Source organism: Dermacentor andersoni, chromosome 6 (assembly GCF_023375885.2).
Source record: "Dermacentor andersoni chromosome 6, qqDerAnde1_hic_scaffold, whole genome shotgun sequence".
In the NCBI taxonomy this organism is placed as follows: Eukaryota; Metazoa; Arthropoda; class Arachnida; order Ixodida; family Ixodidae; genus Dermacentor; species Dermacentor andersoni.
Window position 1 is genome coordinate 185514349 of NC_092819.1, and position 17201 is coordinate 185531549.

The 17201-nt window shown below is 44.5% G+C and overlaps 1 protein-coding gene across 14 annotated transcripts in view; it reads right to left on the reverse strand.

Annotated features, from left to right (window-relative positions):
- Window positions 1-11909, reverse strand: part of LOC126524009 (uncharacterized) — a 32676-nt gene extending 20767 nt beyond the window's left edge. For 3 of the 14 annotated variants that reach the window (XR_011895350.1, XR_011895345.1, XR_011895346.1), the window contains exons 1-2: window positions 11596-11897; window positions 7878-8165 (exon numbers count right to left, since the gene is read on the reverse strand). Coding sequence is in view for 5 of the 14 variants with exons in the window: in XM_072288905.1 (XP_072145006.1) it covers window positions 7878-8165; window positions 11694-11732 (327 nt within the window). In the remaining 9 variants the exon portion in view is untranslated. Of the gene's footprint in view, window positions 1-5513; window positions 5589-7877; window positions 8166-11595 lie in introns of those variants that run through there. The other 11 variants (XM_072288905.1, XM_055067027.2, XM_055067029.2 and 8 more) reach the window with 9 other exon arrangements.
- Between the last annotated feature and the right edge of the window lie 5292 nt (window positions 11910-17201).

Consider the following 17201-nt stretch of genomic DNA (forward strand, 5'->3'; position numbering starts at 1 on the left):
GCTATATGGTGCTCTAATTGGCAGATGTCAATTAACGTAAAAAAGTCTGTGGTCATGACCGTAACAAGGAAAACAAGACCATCTAACTTTACATATGAGATTAACGGCATACCACTAACTAAAGTTGAACAACATAAATACCTGGGAGTTACATTAACCTCAGACCTCAGGTGGGATAAACACATTTCAAATATCACGGCAGGTGCATTACGCAAACTATTCTTCCTCAAAAGAAGCCTTGAGCTCTCTACAACATCAACGAAGCTACTGGCCTACACAATGTTCGTTAGGCCGGTTCTCGAATATGCAAATACAGTCTGGTTTCCTCATAGAACAACTAACATAACAAAATTAGAGGCAGTACAAAGAAAGGCTATAAGGTTCATTCACAACAAATATATACGCACTGACTCACCGACTAATCTTCTAACGCAGTCTGGATTGCAAATGCTATCTACCAGGGCAAAATACGCTCGCCTGAAGTTCTTGTTTCAGCTTCTAAAAAATAACTATAAGATAGATGTGTCCAGGTAGATTTCATTTTCTGAGGCTCGAAAAACACGTAACAAACATGCGCACACTTTAACAGAATACACATGCAACAATGACACGTTTAAGTATTCATTCTTCCCCCTTACAATTGCTGAATGGAACCGACTTGATCCTGCTATAACCGCCATCGAATCGTTGTCCGAATTTACTTCACAAGTGGAAGCTGCAGTGCGTAAATAAAACAATTTATCATCGCACGTGTCATCGTCAGAAATTTCGCATTGTGTTGCTTTCGACTTCCCAGTTTTCTTTTTCCATTTTTGTTTGATTGTCGTTATGTGGACATATGGTACACTGTGTTCCCAAAATAAATTTTCATTACTGTACTACTGCTAGTCCTAAGATAATTGTTATAACTGCCGTTTCCTGCTGATTGCTTGCCTAGATTGTTCTTTCTTTTTCCATTCGTGTTTCTCGCTCTCAAAGTGTATGCTTTAAAGCGTATCCCTTCACATAACTTTAAAATTTCTTCACGCGTTAAGTGTTATCTTTCAGTTCGCTCCTATTTTATGTATAAACTAGTTAATTACGTGTTCTTAACTGCCAGAATCATGTTAATTAACTGTCATGTGAAAACTTGCATTTTTGTTTCTAAACTCAGCTTCTTTCTTATATTACCATCCTCGGGCAATTGTTTTCTTTTTTCTTCCTTTTTTCAATTAACTGTTCTGCCTAAATGCGTATTCATATACATGTCTACTGTATCGCCCAACTGCCACGCTCTCAAATGAGAGTAGCAGTATTGTAAATAAAATAAATAAATAAAATAATGGCGAAAGTCGAATTCTTTATTCAACTGAAAATTATAAAATGCTTGCTTTGCTGCAACTATTTGTTTTCAAGTTTCAGTGCAGTTGGCAGTGATGTTTCATGAGTAAAACTGGTTCAGCAGTGAAATGAACTGTACCGCAGACTTTTGAAGAGTGAAATGCTCAGACTCCATACACTTTGTCCATGTCTGTTGCACACCTCATTGCTTCTGCCGATAAAAGGCTCTTCAAGAACAGCAGACTCTCCGGATCTATCAAGTACGACGCATTGTTGAAAAGGCCACATGACGATGATTTTATATTTATTTATTTATTTCAAGATTACTGCCAGCCTCTGGTTAGAGGCCTTAAGCAGGAGTGGTTACATACATGACGAACAAGACTGAGTACAAGGTGTGAAGCGTGAGCAAAATGAAATAGCACTGAATTTGAAAATATAAGCAGCGTGTCATTTGCGAAAACGTAGCAATTAGCGCTAACAATGTGAAATTATTCCAGAAGGAAATGTAAACTGCTCTTAGCGCCAAGTTCACAAACACTTAAGAGACAGAAAAACTAAACTAGAATAATATAAGCATACCATTCGTGGTAAACGATTACAGAACATACATCCTGTCAGAGAAATATAATGTGGTAGTGTGTAAAAATGTGTAGCCGTGGCAGAAGCATCAGAAAACACGTGCGTTCAGCTATGTGGAAGGACAAGCCGAAAAGAAAAGAAAAAAAGGAAAGGAGGGCAGGTATGTACCCCGGTCATTTACACAATTTCTTTGAGCAGCTTTAAGAATGATTCGATGGTGTCGCAGGCAACCACCGCAGCAGGAAGTGCATTCCATTCCCTAATGGTTCGGGGAAAATATGAATTTCTAAAGGCTTCTGTTTTGCAGTAGTAATCTTTAAGCTGCTTAGCGCGGCTAGACCGAGTTGATCGACGAGTTAGAGGCTCGGTATACGTGTCCTTGTCGATGCCCAATTTTCCATGATAGAGCAGATACATGTACTTTAATCGTTCTTTAAATCGCCGTTTTTGCAGGGTAACCAGTTCTGCTGTTTCGAGCATAGCACTTGGTGATGCATACCGGCTGAAGGAATTGAATACAAACCTTATCGCCTTTCTCTGAATTTTTTCCACCTTTTGTATGTTAATATCGCTATGTGGATCCCAGACGACAGACCCATACTCAAGAATCGGGCGGACGAAAGTTTTGTAAGCTAGTAGCTTTATCTCATGGGGTGAATTTCTTAAGCAACGCCTCAAGTAACCAAGCTTCTGCATGGCTTTCTTTTCTATGTATGACACGTGCTCATTCCATTTTAAATCCGAGCTGATAACTACACCCAAATATTTATAGCTTGTCACGCGGTCTAAAATTTGCCCATCGATCGAATACCGGTTGTTTAAAGGGTGTCGTTTCCGCGTCACGGTCATCGCTACAGTTTTTTTCGCATTGATTTTCATTTGCCATGTGCTGCACCATGATTGCACTGTAGACAGCGAGGTATTTAACAGCGATTGGTCAGCGGGACTACGGATTTCTTTATATAAAACGCAGTCGTCAGCAAACAATTTTATTTTAACTGGCAATTCCTGTGCAATATCATTGATGAAAATTAAGAAAAATAAGGGCCCAAGCACTGATCCCTGTGGGATTCCGGATAGTACAGGTCTTGAACGTGAATGTGTTCCGTCTATGTTTACAGTTTGTCGTCTCGAAGTAAGGTATGCTTGAATCCAAGAAAGAAGGGACTCATTTTTAAGTATAGGTTTCAATTTTATCATGAGTTTGGTATGTGATACCCGGTCAAACGCTTTCTCGAAATCTAGAAAAATAATAACAATTTGCCCTTGCTCATCCAGAATAGCTGCGAAATCATGAATGGTTTCTATAAGCTGAGTAGTAGTTGAAAGCCTTTTACGAAATCCATGCTGCCTGGGGTCAAGAAAACCATGAAGCTCAAGATAAGCTGTTAGATGTTTAAAGATAATGTGTTCAAGAAGTTTGGAACATGTGCAGAGTATAGAAATGGGTCGATAGGAAGAAAGCAGCGATGGGTCTCCTCCTTTTGGCACTGGAACAATCTTTCCAAACTTCCAGTCATGAGGCAACTCGGATAGTTGTAACGACTTATTAAAAATCACACATAAGAATTTAGAGCACCACTCGGCATACCGGAATAGGAATGTGTTGGGTATCGCATCGACGCCAGAAGATTTTTTTGTATCAATGTTAAGTAGAAGCTTTTTGTTTTGTTTATACATTCACACTTGTAACTACTATTCCTAGAATCCGGGTTTCCGCTGCAGTGATTGTGCCCGAACCACGTGGCAGGGTTTCGTGTTGTAAACTGGATGCTGCAAAGGGCGTCTTCGCGTTTGTTAAAATTCAAGGATGTGATGACGCCCTGGGCTACGTTGCCGTGATGTCTGTCGCGAAAGCAGCAGCCTATATGCAGATTTTCTTTTTTTATGTTTTTTAACATAGATGCACATATATATTTGCAAGTATGTAAAATAATTTCTGAAAAAAAAAGAATGTTTCCTGATGGTAACTTAACTTGTGTTTATTGTAAACTTCTGTGAAATTTGTTATATTTATATATGTATGTGTGTGTATGTATATATATGTATACATATATTGCTTTTGCATTCTTATTTAGTTATTTATTTTACAATATTGCAGGCCATCGTCGGGCCCATGCATGAGTGGTTACAACATGGAATACAGTACAAAAAAAGAATAAAGTGAAACTAGTGTATCCAAAACAAAGAGCATTAGCACACACAAAAAAGAACACACTCAATAAATATATACACTGTTTAAATGAGCCGCCCGGGAAGCAGGAGAAACAGCGTTTACTATAAGAATGTATCTACAGAGGCTGCATATGAAATACAGGTAATATCACCATTCGAATTCCAGATTCTCAATACTGTCAATAATTGCGTTGGCAGATGGGCAATTTACGGCTCTGGAGGGTAGTATGTTCCAATGGGAAATGGCGTGTGGGAATAAAGAGTACTTGTGAGTGTTATTATGGCTGGGATGGTGTCGTATTGATTTATTATGGTTGGTTCGGGCAGAAAGTCTGAATGGCGCTTGAATTTATGTTGCTTGTGGTATTCGATAGGAGCCGTGATAAAGTAAGTATAGAAATTTTAATCTGGAAATCATTCTATGTTGAGCCAGTGATTGAATGTTAGCCTTGACGCGCAGGTTCGTAATGCTCGTTTGACGTGAATATTGTGAATATATAAATCTCAATGCTAAGTTCTATATGCGTTCTAGTTTCTCGGTGAAATGCTTCTGGTGCGGGGCCCAAATAATGTCAGCATACTCTAAAGAGGGTATAATGAGGGTTTTGCATGCATTTAATTTAACACTAGGAGGTGTGTTTCTAAGTTTTCTTCTCAAGAAATGTAGTTTACCTAGGGCCTTGTCATATATGTTATCTATATGAGTTTCCCAATTTAATTTCGTTGTAAGAGTGACCTCGAGATATGTGACCTCCTCGTATTTTCTTAGTGATATATTGTTTATTGTGTATGTAAACTAAAGCACATTTTTCTTGTGAGTGAAGGAGATACTGGTAGTTTTTGATGCATTCAGTTTCATCCCCCAAATGTTGCACCAATTTTGTACAGCAGCTAACGAATCATCTAGTTTTACCTGATCCTCTCTGGTATTCACTGTTGCGTACACTACGCAATCATCGACGAATAGGCGGCTGAACGCATGAACGAATATCATTGATGTAGATCAGAAATAGGAGGGGCGCAAGAACCGAGCCTTGTGGAACACCAGAAAAAACGTTGACGTAATCAGACGTAATATCATTCACAGCTACGCATTGCTTTCTGTTTTCGAGATAGTTCTTGATCCATGATACTGTTTTCTCGTGTACACCAATGGCAATTAGTTTAGTAGTAAGATCTGGATGAGGAACAACATCAAAGGCCTTTGAAAAATCTAAGAAAATGGCATCTATTTGGCTTCTGTTATTTATTGTGGTAGCTACATCATGGGTTAACTCAGCTAACTGAGTAATAGTACTTAGACCTGAACGGAATCCATGTTGCCGGCTGTATAGTAGGTTATTATTCTCTAAGTGCAATATTATGGCCTTATAAATAATATGTTCGAACAATTTACTGGATGCACATGTTAATGAAACAGATCTATAGTTACTTACGTCGAGTTTAGAGCCAGATTTGTGCACAGGTATTACTTTGGCCCTTCGCCAGTCGTCAGGTATCACTGAAGCTTCTAAAGATCGCCTGTAAATTACGTATAAGTATTTTGACGTCCAAACTGCATGTTTTTGCAAAAATGCATCTGATATAAGATCAGGGCCACAGGGTTTCTCTACATCCAGTTTTTGTAAGAGTCGAAGAATTCCTTGTTGGTCGATATCTATTTCAGGCATTGGATTCTCGAAATGATAATGTAGTTCTGTTAAATACAGATAGAAAAAATTCATTAAATTTGCTTGCTATGACGTCAGGCTGAACAATCGTCTCGTTTGAAACAGTAATCTGCGATACGGTGTGCCACTCCCTCCATAGGTAGCAGCAGGATTTTTGTGGTTTATTCGTTGTGTAAGAAGGCAGAGTAACAGTGAAAAAACGCTCCTTGGCCATATGTTTATCTTATCTTGTAATAAGCGTACGAGATCTTGAAGGTCACGTGTGGTTTTCTTTCTGCGCTTCCTTTTAATTTCTCGTTTTAAATGTATTATTTCGAGCGATACCCAAGGATGTTCTCTGTTCACTCTTTTCTTTCTGGAGGGAATGTAGTTTTCTTCACAAAAGTGTACAATATGCTTAAAACATAACCATAATTCATTTACGTCATGAAGTAATGAAACCTGCAGAAAGCAGGCGTTTAAATATTCTGAGATAGCATTGTCATCCGCTCTTGTGTAATCCCTGATAACAGCAATCGATGGCTTAACGCGTTCACAGTTTCCTAAAATCGGACAGGAGAATACAATAGTTTTATGGTCCGAAATGCTATTTTCAACGTTTAATGTGTTATTTTGAAATAGACTGCTTACGAACATCAGATCAAGCACAGAACATGACTGACCAGCTATTCTAGTCGGTTCGGAAACTAGCTGGTCTAGAGAGAAGGTAAATGACATGAACAATAGTGATTCAGCACTTTTTGCGTCGGAGCTGTTGTGCGAAAGATTAGACGAATTGATTCCTGGTAAATTGAAATCACCCGTGATAATAATATTGGAACGTGAATAAGTGTGTTGTGCAATGTAATCATGCATAACGTCTAGGTATTCAGGGGGCGCATTCGGAGGTCGGTATACGCCACCCAGAAATATGCTTTTTCCATTAAATGTAAGGTTACACCATACGCTTTCATGGTCAGGTATGCTGTTTAAAACTGTGAATTTTATGTTAGATTTAATTGCGACAGCTACACCTCCCCCCCCCCGCAATTCTCTGTCTTTCCGTATGAGCCGATAAGAAGGTGGAAACACTTCGGAATCCTGGACGCTTTCCTGAAGCCAGGTTTCCGTGATGACTATAACGTGCGGTTGATGGGCTGCAACTATGCTTTCAAGTAGGCTGGACTTATTGACTACGCTGCGCGCATTCAGTGATAACACTCTGATACATTTCGTACGTTGTTGTCACGTGCCATCGCAAGCTGCTGGGCCAGCGTGTGCAGAAGTTTTCGGTTTAGATAGTTCAATTCTTCTGACCTCACACTCATTCCATATAAAGGTGTTGCCATTTATTTTTAGCTTATCAAATAACAGAGATACCTTTGCCCCTTTCGCCTTGTCACTTACTGCAGAACACCATAATTTAGCACGTGTGTCGCATACTTTCTTTGAGAAATCCTCGGATATTGAAACCCGGGTGTTTTTCACCTTGAAGCAGCTTGATAATATTTTGTTTTTCTCAGCGAAGTTGAATAGCCTGATAATAACGGGGCGTGTCCTTTAGCTTTGCTTTGTACCAATTCTGTGAACTCGTTCTATTGAGTTAATTTCTATTCCTAGGATCTTCTTAAGTATACCGTGCACTTCTTCTTCAAGTGTTTTAACATCTTCATCAGAGCTCTCTCTTCATCCATAAATTACTAGGTTATTCCGCCTACTTCTATTTTCTAAATCATCGACCTTCGATGCCAGAAATTCTACTTGCATCATGGTAGATTTACAAGATTCCTCGCAGTGTACTATCCTGTCTTCGCATTCTTTCCATAATCCCCTTTCATTCTCAATAACTGTCATTCTTTCTTGCAAATCTGCAACTATTGTCTCCACATGCTTGATATTTGAAGACAGTTGTTTCAGTGTTTTGTTCGTTTCCTTTTGTTCTCTTAGAATGTGTTTCATTAGTTCCCGCTGCGAACATTCATCTGAATGAGAGTAAGGGCCTGGATTTTGTTCGTCTCCGGATGTTAGTAACATTAAGCGGACAACATTAAAACAACCCCGCAAAATAGCAACACAGCATTGTGGACTTGGGAGCACCGTTAACGTTACGCCGTTGTCTCTAACTGAAGAGACTAAATGCTGGTCACTAACCTGTGCGATCAGAAAAAATTTGATCAGCATCCGTGCTCGTTCGGTGCTTCCAAGTCCACTGAAGGGAACGTCGAAAAGGCTGCTGCTTTTATCCGGGTGCCACGATGTCTCCGTCGACGTCACCGTGCTGGTCAGGTGGTCCCAGTGCAGTGCACGTGGTACAGCTTCCTGCGACTTGTTTTGTCCGATGAAGCCAGCAGGGCAGACAGCCGGAGGTAGCAGTAGATAGGCCTGATGCAGTGCATGCTCAGACCCTGCGTCGACGAATCCGGTCCTCGACAGCACGATCTGTGCGATCAGAAAAAATTTGATCAGCATCCGTACTCGTTCGGTGCTTCCAAGTCCACTATGATATATGCAACTGAGTCTGTGTTAAATAATAATATGCAAGATAACAGATTATAATTGTATACTGGGAGTCATTTGACACAACTGTATTACAACTAGTTTCCATGTAATAACATGAAAATTTCTATATGTATTTGTGTTTAAAAAACTCTTATTTCCACACTTTATGCGTAATTGTATTGCTACACCAGCCGCTTCCGTGCCTGTCTGGGAGACCGGAACTTTGTCAAGCCGAAGAGATTTCGGCTTTTTTCCCGGCTCTCCCTTTTTCACCTTGTATCCAGTGGTAAAAATAAAAATCATGATGATGATGATGTAGCAGAATATGATCACAGAACTGAAATGCCACTGTACTGAATTTTGTTAAACTGAAAGGCATTTGCATTGGGTTGAATGGGGTTTCGATGGGGGATACAAAAAAAGTTCGTACAGCTGAATAATTTGCTTAAGTGACGTTCAAGTGGTAGTTTACTGTATATTGGTTTTCTTGGATAAAAGATTTAGTTGGAAACAGTGCCTTGTATGTCCTCATTTTTTCTGAAACATTGCTCGATGAACAAGAGGCGCAAAAAGACGCCTTTCTATTTTGTCTCTTCCGACCTAACTGGCATTTGGCGAATACCTCTTGCGTGCGGGAGAAAGTAAGGAGGGGGGGGGGTATATTGGAAAAAATTTGGCAGTGTCTGGCTCCTCCTGGGGTGGTGTTAGAGGTGTGTATGAACCACTGCTTAGATAAATCGAACTCGGTACCTTTTTCTCAGTACAAACATTCGTGAATGTTAACTTCTTATTCTAGCAGTTTAAAAATGTCTGGATAGGCCCTATACCACAATGTCCCAAGCCTCCTATTTTTTTATTTAAAAGGACTTGAAAGCATTCGAACTTCAATGTTAATGAAAAGAATGTTACAACTTTCAATAGCAAGGGATTGCTATTATCAAGACTCCACAAAATGATGCAAAAAGGGCTGTTCTGCCATGAACAATTTTCAATATTGTAATTCTGAGAAGCGGTTATTAAGTTTTGAGGAGAAAGTTAGTTGAATGTATGTTCCAGCTTGTAAACCGCGCACAAACTATTTGAGGGCGGTAAGACGATTCTCTATTGTTTAATATCAAGAGTTGACGAACAGCCACAGTTCAGCAATGTCATGTGTTTTCTCATTTTGAAGAGCAAAAATTATTTCAACATATCTGAGCTATCAACACTACAATAGTAATGACGCTAGCCATTAATCAAGTGGGGGACCAAGATTAAAATTTTTTTTTCAGGGTGGGGGGCTCAGCCCCCCCCCCCCCCCCCTGAAAATCTCCGGAGGGGGCTCGGGCCCCGGAGCCCCCCACATAGTCACCGTCTATGCTGCTATGTTAACATGGATGGTATTATATGTGCATTTCTCAAGTGAATAAATTAAACAAAGTACACGTAGTTCATTTTCATGGGAAGCAACATTGAAGCAATCAATTTTGCGTCTTTCCGTTTTAAGGTGAAAGCCTTAGATGCCTATGCTTTAAGGTCTCATTGTGAGGTACAGAAAATATCATGTGACCCAAGGAAGGCCAGAAGCGAACGAAAACATGTCCAGCCATGTATAAGACATGATTAATGATTATCAGAGTTATCACTCTGTGGTACCTGTTTCCAAGTTCCTGTGATGATGTCAAAGGTTATTTCAGATACACCGCTTCATCACTATCATTATATACAGTTCTTTCATATGTGAATGCATAGCTTGTAGAAGACAGGTAGGTAGAACCATAATGCAGAATGGACCATCTGTTAAAGAATTGGTTTTCTTCAAATGACGATCCATCTATAAGATTTTTATAATGAGTGGGACATTGCACCAAACTGGTAGCCCATGACGGTGAGGTGCCCATTGTTACCAACCTTCTAGTGAAAAAAATATACTTTCGAAGAACTCCCAAGAAAAGAAATGTATAGATATAGAGTGAAATGCACATTATTGCAGGGACCTGAACTTTAATCAAAGTGGTGACAATAGTGGTCAAAGTTTTCTTATTATTTGTACTAATGCAATGTGAAGATGGGGATCACGATCCTGGCAACGAAAAATGAAAATCAATGATGACAGCGGTCATTGTCAGCTTAAAGAACTGTGTGGACAGACAGACATGGGAAACCAGCACTCACGTGGTGTCGGAGCAAAGCTGGAACTTATGGCTGAGCCAAATAACTTATAAGGGCTGTGGCGCACACGATAGCTGCGCGCGGGTATGATATACTAGAAATCATCAAGCAGTATCTGCCACATGGTGCTAGCGCATGCTGCCTGCACTAATAGATCTCCCACCGAGCTCCTACATCTATACGAATACACAGCTACAACATGCATGCCGAGATGCAGGATCCGTCCAGTAAAGGGAACAAATTCGCCAGTCGCTTAATATGACATTGACCGACACCTACAGAAGTCGCTTAATCATTTAAATAATTAGGTGAGAATGACTTGGTTCGACAGGCAAGGTTCTGACTGGTGTTGTCGCTTTTTGTGACTGTTGTCGCGGGTCGCTTTTGCAGTCGCGACGATAGATTGGATTTTTTACAAGCACTGCTCCAGGAGGGCACATGCAACCGGAGGCCTCAGGAGAGGACCTGAGGTTATAATAAAGCAGGCGGCGCAGGATCCCCAGGACACCCAAGGGGTAGTGGGGAGATCAAAGCTGGAAGCAGGATGGCCCGTAGGATTGGAGTGGCGGAGGCCTAAGCGTGCTGGACTTAATATAAATATTATTACGTCCAGCCGCCAACTTGTGACGCCAAGACTTCTGCAACAGCAGTCAGAAGTTTGCCGTTTGACATACTAAGGCAGCAGCGGAAGCGGATGAAGACACAGAAACGTGAAAAAGAGACCCCACGCTACAAGTTAGTAGTATTTTAATATTTAAATTATGGCAATTTAATAACGCGCAACTGAGCCCTCTCGAAGCGTTCGACGCATGGAAAAATTCGCGAGGACGGTAAGATACCAGTGTGACAGGGGCACAAGCAAGGAACGAAAAAGCACACACAGGGCAAACTGTGAAGATGCTATATATTTTGCTGTATATGTAATATATGCTATATCTATCAAGTGACTAGTGCCATGCTATAATCTTCAAAGGTCGCAATGCTTTCGCAATGAAATTGTTGACAGTGTGCGCTGTGTGTGTATCTTGTGTTCCGGCTCACTGCTCATCGCGATCACGCCCGATCCTGATCGAATTTCGCGGTCGTGATTGCCTTCTTTTGACAAAATGAGCGAGAGACCCAATCACAGTCGAGAATTTCGATCCGGATCGGTGCCGATCGCGATGAGAAGTATACGTGTGACACTGGTAGTGACAGGGCAACGCCATATCATACTCGCCTTCACGGGAGACCACTGACCAAACGACAACAATCGTTCGCGCCAGTGCACTGCGCCAGCAACACCCAAGGAGACGCACGAGAAAAACTTGTACGCACCGTGCTTGTACGCGACGCACAGATCGCCAGCCGACACATGGCAAAATGCCGGCACGCCAGGGCACGCCTAGGGACAGAACGACCAAAGAAACTGCTCCTCCGTGGTACCTAGGCAAAGGGAGAAATTTCAAGCGCGAACGCCCCCAGATTTTCTCTCTCGCACCCGCTGAAACGACTGGCCAATCCCGTGAACTGGCGTTTCCTCTAATGACCGTCTCGTCCGGAGCAGCAGCGAGTAGAGTCACTGGAAAAAATTTCAGAGTACCGCATTCGTTTTCCCCGCGCCGCCGACACGTTCATTGGCCCAACCGTACCACGTGACCTCTCGGGTGCCATATACCTTCCAAGCGCCGGGCAGGCCGGCTGAGTTAGAGCGCAGGCAGCGCAGGTTCCCAACGTATTTGCGTGCGTGCGTGCGCGCGCGCGCGCGTGTGTGTGTGTGTGTGTGTTTCCGATTGTCGCGCTCGCATTTGACTGCAACGAAATCATGCCTGGCTGCTGCACCTTCGGACGCAGCAACCGAACTGAGTCTGGAAAGACTTTTTTCTCTATTCCGACTGGGAAAAATGACCGAGAGCGTCATTCTGCGTGGTTACACAGAATCGGCCGGGAGAACTTCAAGCCTACAGAAAACACCCGCGTGTGTGAGATATAAGTACACCTTGCTTGTGCTTTTCGGCACTGTTTAGATGATATTTAGGCGAAGTGCACGCGGTGTTAGCGATGCTATGAAAATAGGAGTTCATTGCAGGGATCGTTCGCGTCTTGCACGCTTGACGTGGGTACAAGTGTACGCGTTTGTTGCTCAAAACACGTGGTTATTCCGTGCTCGTGGCACGCGAAGGCACACTGGTCGCGCGAGAATTCCGCGTCCTCACGTGCACCAGGTACTCGCATGATTTCTCCGCGCACGTGAGCGCGCTCTCGCCTCGAGTCGCTCGACCCATATGGTACTTGTTTTTTGCAGATCGTGACGATCGCAGTCAATAAAAACATGGTCAATACGAGGCCCATGATACTTACTTTTTTCCACTTATCCTTTGCTCATTTATACATACGCATTTCGACCTTGAAACCAATGGCCAGGTGATATTCACAACACATGCTTCAAATTTTGAGCTTGTAAACCGAGCACATGCAATGAACTGAAGTCAGCATACATATTATGTTTTATGTTGAAATGGTACGGTGCATACCCAAATAATGTTGTGCTTGATGCATAACAAGAAATACAAAACAGAACACCCAGTAGCTTTAGTTTCACTCTGTCACTATGCATGTTACATAAGCCGGTCTAAAAGCACACGAATTTCATACATCGCCTATGTAAGTTAGAAAAAACAGTGCTGCGTCACCAGCGGGCGTTCCTGCTTTTTTTTTTTTACACAGGCAGCAAATCTTGGCATTCTAAGAAAACAGTCATAAATAAGTTGAGAAGAGTAGCCGCTCATGAACGCACTAGACAGCCGCCTTCATAAATCGCAATGTAGCAAACTCTCGCTCATTATCAGTGTACAGAAGTACATATACGTTGCTGTAATCACGCAAATGGCTCATATTGGCCTTCCACAAGATTTAGTGCGCAAAATGGTCATCGAAGTTGGTTTTTACGCCTGCTGTGCACAGAAATCTCACGAATCACGGCTAAACACCGGTGCGCACATGGCATGCAGTCGTAGTGTGTCGTGCGTGTACGGCCGACGAAGTCGCCCGGCAGAATCGAGAACGCGCGGTATCCGTTTACAAACTAAATTAAATGTATCCCATTAAGCTTGTGAAAGTATACAATGAACGTACGTGCCTGTTACACTGTCAGGTGTTAGTTTCGTCCTGCTTGGAAACATTCAATAGAAGCCGATGGCGGTCCACGATGTTCAAGCCCAAAAGCACAAGCTTCCCTCATTCCGGCTCGAAGTGACGAAATGTTTCCTTCGTAGCTCGCTCCGCGGAAGGAAAAAAAAAAACGCGTGCATAAGCTCCCGATAGCGGCGGTAAGCTGATGCCCACAATCGTAGCACAGTTCCAGCAGTAAACACGATCGGCGTGCAAAACAACCACCGGCTGCATTACTTCGCACAACATAGCATTTTATTTTCGTTCTTAGCAACCATTATCTCCGGGCACAAAGTATTTGTACTTCAGTAAACACCCAACCCGATGTGTCACCGAATATCAAGCTCTTCCAACACGGCGGCCTTCCCGCGACGCAGTCGGCTTGGAAGGTATATGGCGGTGGACGCTCAGTGTTGCCAGTCAAATCCCGACCTTTGCGGTACTCTGAAATTTTTTCCAGTGACTCTACTCGCTGCTGCTCCGGCGGCCGTGCGCGGCGGTCCGGAGACTTTTGTCCCCGATAGTACTTATCTTAATCGGGCGACCACGTTTGGCCGCTTAACAAATGTTATCGCGCAGCGCAGGACGCGCCTGCATGTAAAAGAAGTTTCTGGAATGTTATCGATGGTTCCGTCCACTGTCTTTCACCGCAACTTGTGTAATCTGATTGCATGTATGCGCGGCGCGAATAGTGTAGAACTTTGTGGAAGACACGCGGGTCCCATCGGTTAATCTGGAACATTCGACGACTCATCTATAAAAGCCGACGCGCTTGACCCGCTGATCAGATTTTCGACAGTCGTTGACCGTGTTCGCCGCTATCGTTGTGCTATAAGTGTAGCCTCTTTTGTGGGCACAGGTTCGCCCAATAAAAGTTAGTTTTGTGTTTCACAGTATTGCTACTGTGTTCTTTGACGTCACGACCACGTGACATCTGGTGGAGGTGCTTTGCGTTGATGTACCGGACGCCCCCACAAAGCCGTGACCCAAGCCTTCACGCGGAAGACACCAACGTCGCCAAGAACCAGCGAGGTAGCCGCAGGCTGCAAGGACTGCCCCCGGAGCACGGACTTTTGCCTGAGACGACTAGGAAGATCGCCACCAAGTCCACCCCAATGGCAGCCCCAGCGTCCCCCGTCGTGCTGCAGCAGCCCATGGAGACTCCGACGTTCCGCGGTTCAACTTTCGAGGACCCGGAAAGCTAGCTTGAGACGTATGAGAGAGTCGCTGCGTTTAACAACTGGAACAGCGACGACAAACTACGACATGTCTTCTTCGCATTGGAAGACGCGGCCAGAACGTGGTTCGAGAACCGAGAAGCCACCTTAACGACCTGGGAACTTTTCCGTAGCGGCTTCCTGCAGACATTTGCAAGCGTCGTGCGCCGAGAACGAGCCCAAGCGCTATTAGAAACCCGGGTGCAGCTACCTAATGAGTCAACCGCGATCTTCACGGAGGAAATGAGCCGTCTCTTCCGCCACGCCGACCCTGAAATGCCCGAGGAGAAGAAAGTCCGCCTACTCATGCGTGGTGTGAAGGAGGAACTTTTTGCCGGAATGGTACGAAGCCCACCGAAGACCGTCGACGAGTTTCTTTGCGAGGCCACCAGCACCGAGAAGACACTCGAGATGCGAAACCGGCAATTCGACCGCCGCACGAACTCGAGAAACTACGCCGGAGTTCAGTCACTGGCCACCGACGACCTACGCGAGACTATCCTAGCTGTCGTGCGGGAGGAGCTACAGAACTTGTTCCGATCATCACAGCCTCAAGTGGCTTCTGTTGCCGACGCCGTACGTGAGCAGCTCCAACAACAACTCGGAGTAGCCCTTGAATCGCCGCAGCCTCAGCCGCAAGCGATGACCTACGCCGCCGTCGCCCGCCGTCAGGGTCCCCCTGCACGACCGCGCCAAGGCCCAGTAACTCCGCAATTCCGTCGACCACCACCGCCGCCGCCAGCACGCCCACCCGTCGCCCAGTGCAGCTACCCGAGGAAGACAGACGTTTGGCGCGCTCCTGACCACCGCCCGTTCTGCTACCACTGCGGAGAAGCGGGTCACGTCTACCGACGATGCCCATACCGGGAGATGGGACTGCGAGGTTTCGCCGTGAACGCTCCGCGCCCGCAGCAAGGTGAACGCCCTCGCGATATCGTCGACTACCTCGCCGCTACTCAGTGGAGCTCTCGACGACCGTCGCGTTCGCCATCACCAGGCCGCTACCTGTCGCCGCAGCGCCGACCATACATTGGCCCAGCCCGGGGCCGGTCAGCGAGCCCGTATCCAGAAAACTAAAAGCAGCAACCGATGGAGGTGCGGTTGCTGTTCGTCTAACTGACGAAGATCCTCCGCCGCCGACGAAGACACCGAAGAAACTACCTCGATGACACAACGACACGCCGCCGTCCCGCCGAAGTCTGGAAGCAAAGAATACGACGACGAAAGACGACCTGACGACGCAACGTTCCAGCTTCAGTTCAACACGACGCAGCCGCGATCCGACGCCGAGACCTAACTGCAACGGCAGACAAAGAACCACCGACCTCGACGTGCTTCTCGACGGCCACGCAGTTACCGCCTTAATGGACACAGGGGCCGATTACTCCGTAATGAGTGGACACATCCTGTATTGGCAAAGTAGCCGAACATGCTATTCATAACAGGATAATAGAACACATAGAAAACCAGGAGCTTTTCAGACACAATCTCATAGGCTTTCGGAAGGCATTATCCACACAGGACGCCATGCTCATGATCAAACGGGCTATTATTGACGACCCTAGCAGGGACGTAAAGGGCCTCCTGGGTCTGGATCTTAACAAAGCATTTGATACGGTTGCACATAAACATATCCTACATGAAATCTCAACCTTGAAGCTGGGAAGCAATGTTTACAATTATGTGAGGTCATTTCTAGCTAATCGGACAGCTCGGGTCAAACTCGGGATAGTCACAGGCGGTCCGTACAATTTAGGCAACAACGGCACACCACAAGGTTCAGTATTGTCCCCACTCCTCTTTAACATTGCCATGCACAGGCTGTCGGAGGAATTGTCCAAAATCCCCAGCTTGGGGCACGTCATATACGCTGACGATGTCACAGTGTGGGTCCCAAGGGGGTCACTCGCAGCGCTAGAGCAGACACTACAGGCAGCGGTAGACACTACAGAATCCTTCCTTAAGGGCTCCGGACTCAGGCTATCACCTAGTAAATCTGAGCTGCTGCTCTTCAGGCAGGGGAGACAAGGTGTTAGAAACCTTGTGCCGTTAGAAACTCTGCCAATAAAAATCACAGACAACACAGGACGGGTCATACCCAGAGTAGAGCAAATAAAAATTCTCGGTCTTCTCATTGACGCAAGGAGCTGTAACGCTACGGCCCTAAACCGTCTCACAGGTCAGGCCAACAGTACTTTAAAGCTCCTGGGCAGGGTCTCAAACCGAAATGCAGGCCTCCAGGAGGACAATCTCATCAGAGCATATCATGCATTTTTCATCGGTCATGTGACGTACATTGCATCATACCTGAACTGGGGGAAGGGAGAGAAGGCTAAGCTAAACGCACTTATACGCTCCGGACTCAAAAGGGCTCTGGGACTCCCGCACGGAACGAGTACCGAACTCCTCAACAAGTTAGGACTTCATAACACTATAGATGAGCTCATTGAGGCACATT